Genomic DNA, 11,356 nt, shown 5'->3' with positions numbered 1-11,356 from the left:
GGAGCTGAGGTAGTTGTACATCAACCAAATCAGAGGAGGTAATAAATCAAAGTTTCCGAGTTCCTGGAGCAGCAGGTGATCTCTTGACATGGCCTTTGATGGTGCACAGGTTGTCTTGCAGAATGTGGAATCTGGGGTGCAAGGCTTGTGTTGCCTTATGAGACACCCACTTCCGGCCACCGAAATTCTCTGAGTTCCGAGTTCCGAGACCCGGGACTCAACACATAATTTAGTTAATACTTTCCGTGTTAAATGGCCAACCGAAGTTGAGATGTTTCTGAAGAGAGCAGCAGGTGCTCTCTTGACATGGCCTTTGATGGCGTGTAGGTTGTCTTGCAGAATGTGGAATCCCAGGTGCGAGGCTTGTGTTGCCCTACAAGAAGCCAAGTTCCGACCACCAAAATTTGAGTCAACCGTACCGAGTTCCGGGACCCGGAACCTGGGAGTCGACAAATGAATATCTGATATCCAGCACACTTCCAATCAGGTAGTATTTCATTGAGCAATGGATGATAATACATCTTTGACAGCCAAAATTATCCAAGGCTCCCTTTTCTGATCCTTACTATCTCCACCCCCTTTAACACCAAAGTCTGGACATCCAGCATTCAGCGTCTGATTTCCCAAGATCAACATCCAGCATGAACATCTCTTCCCCTTCCACTCCTGATAGCATAAACATCTGGTGCACTTGGGCCCTGACTGTCACTTATGAAGCAGGGGAATATACCGAACAGAAATTCAAGGCAGAGAAGACTGGAGGAGACCCAGTGATACATTCTCCCAACCTAGACACTGATTTGGTGATGGCATGCAATCGCTTGGCTGATGTACTCATAAAGGCATATAAAAATCCCAGTGGGTCTTCCTGCAGATTCGAAAAATTCGTTTTATCATTCAAATTCCTGCATGACAGTTCAGATGCAGATGGATATTGCAAGATATAGCAAATTGATCTCCCCGAAGGACACCGGGCATAATGAACAGAGAGAGGCGAAGTTGCTTGAGAGGTGTCCTCCTGGCCATGAAGGCAAAAAGTTGGTCGACAAACCTGCCACAATTCTCAATGCATCTGGTCACATGGTACCTCCCAGACACCCTGACCGACACCACCCAGGTGTGTAATATACATTGTTACTCAATGGATATTGAATATCAAATGGAACCTACAGAAGGAAATCAGGGAGGCCACCGATTTGCTCGCTCCAAGCCTTGAAAAAAGTGTAAGGGCTGATGGCAATTGGCGAACTAATCAAAAGTGGTTCAAACGGGGCTCGGACAATGTTAGCACAACTCCTGGATGCATCAATTTATCTCCGGCATGGTTTCAACAGGGACACAAGGTAGGATCTGATGAGATGGTGATTCCAGTAGTCATACTCACCAATCCCAAAGAATGTGTCTGATCCGGAGGTATCTGCATCATTGAAGGGACCTTCCTGCGAGAATATCCTCAAAGCCATTGCAAGGCTAGCAGCCATCGCGTCTGCGGCACGATAATTGGAATTCGGGACTTGACATATGGGAGTCCCAAGTGCCGGGGTACTGAGTCCTGAAACCCGGAACTTGGCACTCAATATTTGAGACTGGGAGAAGATGTATAAATATGCTTGAATTGACATTTGTGATTGCTGTACACATTTGACAGAACCCTGAACCCCAACATTGTGGACTCCCCGGGTTTCAGGGTTCAGGACTTGTGACTCGGAATTCAATACTTTGTTCTGAATACCGAGACCCGGAAGCCCAGGTCCCGAGTCCCGAATTTTGGGGTTCAGGGTTCAGTGACCCAGAGCTCAGCAACCGTGTCGGGTGTCAGGGTATCCCGAACATTGGGAATCACATGTGTCAGTGTTTCATGTTTCATGGTTTGTGTTCCGTGATTTGGGAATCGGGCGTCAGGGACTCGGTATTCAGAACAGTGTCAAGTCCCGAGTGATGAGTCCCGAACCCCGAGTGATGAGTCCCGAGTCCCGAATGTGTTCGTGTTCCATGATTCGGGAATCGGGCGTCAGGGACTTGGTATTCAGAACAGTGTCGAGTCCCAAACCCCGAACCTTGAGCTCCGAGTCCCGAGTCCCAAACATGTTCATGTTCCTGTTCCATGATTCGGGAATCGGGCGTCAGGGACTTGGTATTCAGAACAGTGTCGAGTCCCAAGCTCCGAGTCCTGAACCCCGAACCCTGAGTCATGAGTCCCAAACCCTGAGCTCTGAGTCCCAAGTCCCAAATGTGTTCCTGTTCCTGTTCCATGATTCGGGAATCGGGCGTCAGGGACTCGGTATTCAGAACAGTGTCGAGTCCCGAGTGACGAGTCCCGAACCCCAAATCCCGATGTTCGGGACTTGGGACTCGGAGCTCAGGGTTTGGGACTCATGACTCGGGGTTCGGGACTCGGAGCTCGGGACTCAACACTGTTCTGAATACCGAGTCCCTGACGCCCGATTCCTGAATCACGGAACACGAATAGATATTTGGAAGTTGGTATGTGATTTTCAGTACTCATTACATCATGTATGGAACATAGATTTCAAAATTCTGAACTCAGTGACTAGGGCTACTCTCCTCTGCCTATCTTCAATCTGTCTAGGATGGTGGCATACATCTGCATCTCTGCCATCATATCACAGATGCCCTCCTGTTGCTCCTCAAGCAATATCAGGAGGTGTTCTCTAATCCACCTCAGTCCCATCAGTGCTGGAACTGAGGTTTGATCCACCTGCTCTGGAAGAGTGAGACCATCATTCTCAACACCACCCTAGAACAGATTAGTCATGAATCATGGAAATGGAATAAAATTCTTACTAGCCAATGCTAGTAGTGAAAGATACAGCAAGTCATTACCTGATCCAATTGTCATGGTTCATTCGGGATTGCAGTTTGTCTCATCCACCATGGAGTATTATAGTTGTATACAATCCGGGATGGATCTCCCGGATCTGCGACATCATGAAACTCACATAGGTGGGATGAAAAGATGTGGTCCAGAACCATGTTCCAGGTGTTACAATAACATTTAGAGAGGCCCCTATACTCATTTTCCTTTTGCTTCTTAAACGGGCCGTCCGTACCACGCTTATCTCTTATCATGCCTATCTCTTATCTTGCCAAGCGGGCTGTCCGCCTCTTCTTTGCTTCTATCTTGATAACACATTTACAAGCTCCGCTTGAACACTGGTATATAAACCTACCTACCCATGGTTGTATTCTTTACTTTAATCTACTGGGTTTTACCTGGAACATTGTCCTTCAGTAAGGTCTCCAACCTTACTGTCTAAGAACCACTATTCTAAGGGAGTCAGCGACACTCGCCTTAGCCGGAATACTTGATCTCTCAATCGAGAGCAGACTTACGTCTATCTGGCATCCTGCCGATTGTCTACTCAGACAGAGATAGCTCGACTCATCCCAGTCGTAACACCAGGTGTGTCCAGGAAACAACTGAAGAATATGAGCGACTGGGCTGGGAACAACCGAAATGATGTTCCTTTGTATGATAAGGATCAGCTCAAAATAGGCCGGAGTTTTGAGCTAGTGTGGATACTTGCTATTTCTACTTATAAGGAGCCCATACTTTCAAAACATCGAAATTTAATAATCAGACACCTGGAGTAGATTTAAAATATATTCACTATCATATACCTAAATTTACAAAACAATCCAACAAGAATTGAGTGCTGAGGAAGTGAAATAGATAAGAAATTGAGTGTGGGAAAGTTCAAAGACCCAAAACATCGAAAATGATCAGTTGGACAGTAGCAGGACTTTAATGCTGGGTCAACTCAGATATATACCACATTACTTCCACAAACCTCTAATCTTAGGGCAGTATGTTATATAGGTTCCTTTAGTAGTCCACCATATATCCTACATATTTTGAATGATATATTTGACCTGTACCATATATAAATGTGACTTTGTGTAAAAATATGTCAATTGTCACTTTTCACAGATGTCATTTTACTTGTCATTCAGTCAGTCCTTCATGGATCTTTCTAAAACTTCAAATACATCATCTGGGACATATATGAGAGGTATAACAGGTATCTGATCACTTATCACAAGCTTGATTACTATGTAGGCTTCTTATCAGTAGAAATACCCCCTGTACATCAGATATCAAATTTGTGCCCTATGTAGGGCTGATCCTTGGCACAGAATATATGTGTGAATGTACTACTTGTAATATATGAGCAGGGCTGGTTATTTATGCAAGAGTAAGATGCTGAAAAACATCAGAAATGTCAAAAGTGAGATTTTCTATGTTTTTGTTTTGTACTGATATATCAGTCCTATAATAATGGATATCTATGCACTACAGTAATCCATGCACCAGACTTCCCTTATAATTGTAGTAAATGATACATTAATTCTACAGGGACAGGTGCAGCAAGACCATCACTGCCGTCAAGGCACCTACACCTGCATCAGCTCGTATGTCACTTGAATTTTCTATGACCATTTGACCTCATTTCCCACTTGTAGGAGTTCCATCATCAACCTCCGGAGTTTCTCATTCGGCACTTGATGTGCCCATGGCAATGGCTATTCAGGATGGTGCAGCTCGAATTGCAATTCTTGAGGCTTGTGTGGCAGAGCAGGATGGTAAGATTGACACCCTGCAATGCCTCCATGAAGGTCTTCAACAAGAAATCATCCTCCGGCACCCATCATTTCCACTTCCGGACCCCCCTGCCAATGCAACATCCTTGTTGCTTCATCAACCAGTCCCCCCTTCCATGTCACCCCCCAAATCAGCACTTCCTCCTCTCATTGATCTGTCGATGGCAGGGATGGAGCTCACCCCCCCAAAACTCGAGGATCCTCCTGCCATTGAGGTCTCATGTTTGAGCACAGCCAAGTTGAACCCAAGGGTCCACAGATGTCCGTAGAATAAAAAAGACCATTTAAGAAAGTGGTGCTGCCACTGTTCATTTGCATTGAGTTGGCAAAACATTATTTTTTGACCCAGATACAAACTCAGTTTTCTACCACAAATCACCGGGTCTCAAAATCCGAACACCCAAAACACGAAGCTCAGGATTCAAGACTCGAAACTAGCAAAAATGTGTGAAATTTCTATTTCCTTGGACATTTCACTGATTTCCGAGTTCCGAGTTCCGAGTGCTGAGTGCTGAGTGCCGAAGCTTGAAACTTGAAATCGGTGGAAAATGAAATCTCGCAACAATGTACACATGAACATGTTTCATTTCCATAAACAATTCCCCGAGTGTCATGTACCGAGCCCCGAAACCCAAAGCCTGAAGCCTGGACTGTGTTGTCAGGTTAGTACAAGACACTCGGTGAATTGTCAAAGGAAATGAAACATTTTCATGTGTACATTGTCGCGAGATTTTGTTTTCCACTGATTTCAAGTTCCAAGCTTCAGCACTCAGCATCCGGCACTCGGAACTCGGAACTCGGTGCTCGGAACTCAGAACTCAGTGAAATGTCTAAGGAAATAGAAATTTCACAATTCCCTGAGTTAGTACAAGACACTCAGTGAATTGTCAAAGGATATAAAACATTTTCATGTGTACATTGTTGCAAGATTTCGTTTTCCACTGATTTCAAGTTTTGAGCTTCGGCACTTGGCACTCGGAGCTCGGAACTCGGCGCTCGGAACTCAGAATTCGGCGCCCGGAACTCAAAACTCAGTGAAATGTCCAAGGAAATAGAAATTTTACAATTCCCCGAGTGTCGTGTACCGAGCCCTGAAGCCTGAAGCCCGGACTGTGTTGTCAGGTTAGTACAAGACACTCGGTGAATTGTCAAAGGAAATGAAACATCTTCATGTGTACATTGTTGCGAGATTTTGTTTTCCACTGATTTCAAGTTTCAAGCTTCGGCACTAACCCGGAACTCAGGACTCGATTTTTGAGATGAAAGACATTTTTCAAACATGTTTGAATCAACCTTTCATATATCCATAAACATTTTACCAACTCCCGAACCCCGAAATTGTGGACTGCCGGGTCTTGGGGGTCGGGGGTTGGTGCTCGGGACTTGGGAAATTTGGGGAGATCAATAAAATTTGATCTACAATAAATTTGATTTACAAACAAATTGATTTACAAACTTTTGAAAGATATCTGTGTTGTCTCACATATCGAGTCCCGAGTTCCGGGACCCCCGAACCCCAAAACCCAAGACCCGGTGTAGAGACTCGCGCCTCTCGATGCCGGATATGCGGCCTTCTTACCCATTTAATTCCCTATCTGTATCAGCTCACATCCTAAGGACCAGTCATTCGCGCTCTCGCGCGCGCGCCCTACGTACGCGCCTCACTCGCATATCGCACACGCACGCGCGCCCTTCGCGTGCGCGCTCCATAGGCCTTCGCGCTCCTACCGTCCGTCCCTCTGTCCTTTGTCCTTGCTGATTCACTGGTGCATTATTTTTATCTCTCTCATTGAATTAACGAACCTTCGGTCCGACCTCCGCGCTTACATACAGAGAGTCTATTTAAACTTAGAATATATTTAGAAGTTGATATAGTTACTCGGTTCGGGAGCGCGCTCGGAAGCGCGCCGCATAGCGTAATCTCCCTTCTTAAATAGAGGGAGGATTCCTTCGGTTCTGGTAGTTACTTTCCCCTTATCTTGATATACTGCAAAGTGTAGAGTTCTCCCTCCAATACTAAAAATCTGATTATACTCCTCCACTGTTGACACCTGTGCCCTTGCTACTCTCTTAAGGACTCCTCTCCTTCATCGTTCAAGCGCGCGCCCGCTTACGCGCGTACCCTCCGCATCTCTCACTCACGCGCGCATCTCGCGCGCCTTCGCATCGCCTTCGCGCGCGTTACTTTCCCGCGTCTACCAGCGCCCGTCTAGTTGACATAGTTTCCCTCCACCTTATTCGCGAGGAACTTCTCTCAGTAGCTGTCCTTTGGGTCGAGTTGTATTCTCGTATCCAGGTCTTGCTGTAGAGCCCCCTTTCTACCAGTGTTTTCACCCACAGTCAAGATTCCTCACCTACAACTGGAGCCCACCGCGAGGGGAACAGTCAGCAAGATCTACTTCTACGCACTTTCGCACTTAGCGCCATTTAGCGCATATACATAGGTCAATCCCTTTACATTGTCACAAGCTAACCATTTCTAGTCGCGCATTCTCGCGCCTCGCGCGCGCGCCTTTCCCGCGCTTCAATGCCCTTTAGAATGCCCATCCGCGGCACAGCAAACGCGCCCAAGTTCGACGGCACTACAGACAACCTCGCCGAGTTTATTGACACCTATGAGCAGCTCGCTGATGAAGCAGGACTCCAAGGACTTGATCGCATCAAAGGTATTATCCGCTACCTCGAACGCGATGATCGAGAACTATGGAAAGGCATGCCCAAAGCAGCAGTAGATGATTATGATGCATTCATGGCAGAAGTTAAGGTAATGTATCCTGGATGGGATGGTAAACGACGCTACGCGCTCGCAGACTTGCGCGCCATCGCGCGCGAATATGCTAACAAACCAATGCCCTCTTGCACAGAACTCAGCAATTACTTGCGCACATTCAGGAAGGTTATGCAGCCACTCATGGATGAAGACCGTATTGGAAAGGCCGAACGCGACCGCTTATTCATGGAAGGAATCCCCAGCAACACTCAGGCGCAAATTCGCTTGCGCCTTATGATCAAGTTCCCTGACCACCATCCATACGACCCATACCCATTTATGGACGTCTTTGCAGCTGCGCAGTTCCTATTAACTGCGCGCGCTTTTCCCGCGCCAAGCGCGCTTGTTAGCGCGCCCATAGTAGTGCCAATTGTGAACTTAGTCTCAGCGCAAGCACCAGTGCAAGCCATGGTGGCTAAGTGCAAGGATCACTATCACGCGAGCCGCGCAACGCAGGATACGACTACTAGCGCTAATGTGACAACTGGACTCTTCTATCGCGCATCCTCAGAAGTTGTACTTGACAAAAGGCCACCAGTTCCTACTCTCGCGCCTCATGCACGCGCTTTTCCCACGCCTTCGCGCGATTCACGCGCACCAGGACCATCAACCGCACCAGCACGCCAAGCCATACCAGACTGCATCGCTTTCGATCACGAACTCGAGCACGCGCTCGCGAAGCGCAACGAGAAGCGCATTGTAGGCGCCTCTTTGCCTTTATTATCAACACCATCTCCTTCACAATCTCCATCGCCATCTGCATCATCATCACCAATCGCATCGCCTATAGTCAGGGATGACTCTAAACATCTATTGCACACTAACGCGCCACTTGAAACACGCTCACCCATCTCCATCGCATCGCCAGGAGTCAGGGATGACTCTAAACATCTATTGCACAATAACGCGCCCATTGCGGAAGTTAGTAACGCGCCACCAGAAACACGCTCGCCTATCGCTATTGCATCGCTTAAGGAAGAAATCTCGCCAATCGCACCATCACCATCACCGCTATCACCGCTCGCACCATCAGAGGTCAGGGATGACCCTAAACATCTATTGCGCCTTAGCACGCCTATAGAGGAGCCTTCTAACGCATCAGAGGCTCAAGTTACACCTCACGTCGACCAGAGTTTGTCTCTGGTAATTCAATCTGTCACTAACGATCACGCGCACATCGCGCTTTTTGCTTCTAGCGACTATCGCTTGCCATTGAAGCATCCGTGCATCACGCTGCCCAACCACCAAACAGAGCATGTCTCAGGCGACCCTGGGGTGACTCAGGCGCACCACATCGCGCCTCAGGACGCGCAGTGTGCGCACCTAGAGGCATTGTATATTTACCCTCGTCTCATTTCGCGCTTTTTGTCTTTTTCATGTTTCAAGCTCTTAAGGAGCTATATGACAATTCCAAACACATTAACTTCATCTTCGCACCACCCCTTGTTCACGCGCCATGATCGCGCGCATCGCGCGATAATTCCCGCGCCTCGCGCATTCATTATTTTAGCAGAGTTTTTGCACTATCGCATTTCTATCGTTTCTCCCCTTTTAAATCACATTTCTGTCATTCCACGCGAAATATATTCCAATCAGTCATCCAGGCGTGACTTAGGCGCGCGCCTGACACATACATATGCGCCTAACTCCCCTATCATCATCTTTAACTTCGCACTTTCCACGTTTATTTGCATTCTTCACATTTTCGCTTACCATGTCGATTTTGTTACTGCACACCCTGACGTGCACTATTCCTTTTCACCTGTGCGCCTATTGCGCCTTGATAAACCACCCTTACAGCCCATTTGCGCAACATTTGCGCCTAATTCCACGCTATATATGTCCCTCGCTAACACATTTGCAGAGAAATGGCTGTTCCTCGCGTGTTCGGCCAATATAATCAAATTCGCGCGAAATCGCCCTAAGGCGCGCACATCGCGCGCATCCTATCAGCTTGTAGAGCACCTCTACACCCCTCGCAGCGCCTCCCACTGGCGCGCCTTTAACCTGCAGCGCGTTGTAGAGACTCGCGCCTCTCGATGCCGGATATGCGGCCTTCTTACCCATTTAATTCCCTATCTGTATCAGCTCACATCCTAAGGACCAGTCATTCGCGCTCTCGCGCGCGCGCCCTACGTACGCGCCTCACTCGCATATCGCACACGCACGCGCGCCCTTCGCGTGCGCGCTCCATAGGCCTTCGCGCTCCTACCGTCCGTCCCTCTGTCCTTTGTCCTTGCTGATTCACTGGTGCATTATTTTTATCTCTCTCATTGAATTAACGAACCTTCGGTCCGACCTCCGCGCTTACATACAGAGAGTCTAATTAAACTTAGAATATATTTAGAAGTTGATATGGTTACTCGGTTCGGGAGCGCGCTCGGAAGCGCGCCGCATAGCGTAATCTCCCTTCTTAAATAGAGGGAGGATTCCTTCGGTTCTGGTACTTACTTTTCCCTTATCTTGATATACTGCAAAGTGTAGAGTTCTCCCTCCAATACTAGAAATCTGATTATACTCCTCCACTGTTGACACCTGTGCCCTTGCTACTCTCTTAAGGACTCCTCTCCTTCATCGTTCAAGCGCGCGCCCGCTTACGCGCGTACCCTCCGCATCTCTCACTCACGCGCGCATCTCGCGCGCCTTCGCATCGCCTACGCGCGCCTTCGCGCGCGTTACTTTCCCGCGTCTACCAGCGCCCGTCTAGTTGACATAGTTTCCCTCCACCTTATTCGCGAGGAACTTCTCTCAGTAGCTGTCCTTTGGGTCGAGTTGTATTCTCGTATCCAGGTCTTGCTGTAGAGCCCCCTTTCTTTAAGTGTTTTCACCCACAGTCAAGATTCCTCACCTTCAACTGGAGCCCACCGCGAGGGACACTTCTGAGACAACCGGTCGGGTACTCAGACCCAACAGTCGTCGCAGAGCTAGAGAAGAAGCCATCGCCGCATTCGACAGAGCAATTGAATCAATTCTACCAGGACCCTTATTCTTTCAACCCGCGCGCGGTCGCTCGCGCAACATCTCAGAACCGCCACGACCAGATCTAGCGCTCTTAGCGCGCGCGCCAAGACAGCCGATATCGCCAGTCACGCCATCACCGGAAGAATCTGTCAAAGAAGAGTCGTCCGACGACTTTGAAGCAATAGATAACCCAAGAAGCCAAGTTCCCGGAGCGTTCCTCCATACGCCCAACCAACCTCCTTTTATTTCTTCTGACCTATCAGCGCTAAGCGCGCTGACCGAACTGACCGATTCTAGCAAAACCCCGCTTAACGCATTAGCATTCCCCGTGCGCGAGAACGCGCCTCCTACAGTGGGAATTCCGAAAATCAAGCAAGAAGTGTTCGAAACCCCGCGCGCGCCGCCTTCAATTCCAGGCGGTATCGTTATAGCAAACCTTCCCTTCGCATACGCGCGCCAAGTGCCAATCAGTCAGAAGACCTCCGCGCCTACAACATCCCAAACGCCTATTATGTCCACCACAAGAACCAGAATGCCCGTCCGTGGGACAACGGACGCGCCTAAATTTGATGGCACCGCGGACGACCTCGCTGACTTTATAGACCTATACGAGCAGCTCGCTGATGAAGTAGGTCTAAATGGACTCGACCGCATCAAAGGCATCATCCGCTACCTTGAGCGCGATGATCGCGAATTATGGGGCGGAATGCCTGAGGCGCAAGTAAGCGATTACGACGCCTTTTTAGACGAGGTCAAAGTAATGTATCCCGGATGGGATGGCAAAAGGCGCTACGCGCTTACGGACCTACAAGCCATCGCGCACGAGTATGCTAACAAACCGATGCCTTCTTACCAGGAACTGAGCAGTTACCTGCGCGCATTCAAGAAGATCATGCAACCGCTTTTGGCGGAGGACAGAATCGGGAAAGCCGAGCGCGACCGCACATTCATGGAAGGTATTCCTAAGGACACTCAGGCGCAAATCCGCACGCGCCTCATGAT

General features: G+C 48.5%; 1 protein-coding gene across 1 annotated transcript; it reads left to right on the top strand.

The window, feature by feature from the left end:
* Positions 1-641: 641 nt before the first annotated feature.
* On the top strand, positions 642-1,500 carry HD556DRAFT_1450096 (uncharacterized protein; the record flags this gene model as incomplete). The annotated part of the gene is made up of 4 exons (XM_041307716.1): positions 642-858; positions 917-1,119; positions 1,173-1,343; positions 1,396-1,500. The coding sequence occupies 4 exons, from the start codon at positions 642-644 to the stop codon at positions 1,498-1,500; spliced, it is 696 nt and encodes a 231-aa protein (XP_041153482.1).
* Between the last annotated feature and the right edge of the window lie 9,856 nt (positions 1,501-11,356).

Source organism: Suillus plorans (genome assembly GCF_016647745.1).
Source record: "Suillus plorans strain S12 chromosome Unknown HD556scaffold_99, whole genome shotgun sequence".
NCBI classification, from domain to species: domain Eukaryota; kingdom Fungi; phylum Basidiomycota; class Agaricomycetes; order Boletales; family Suillaceae; genus Suillus; species Suillus plorans.
This window is presented reverse-complemented; position numbering and strand designations above follow the sequence as displayed.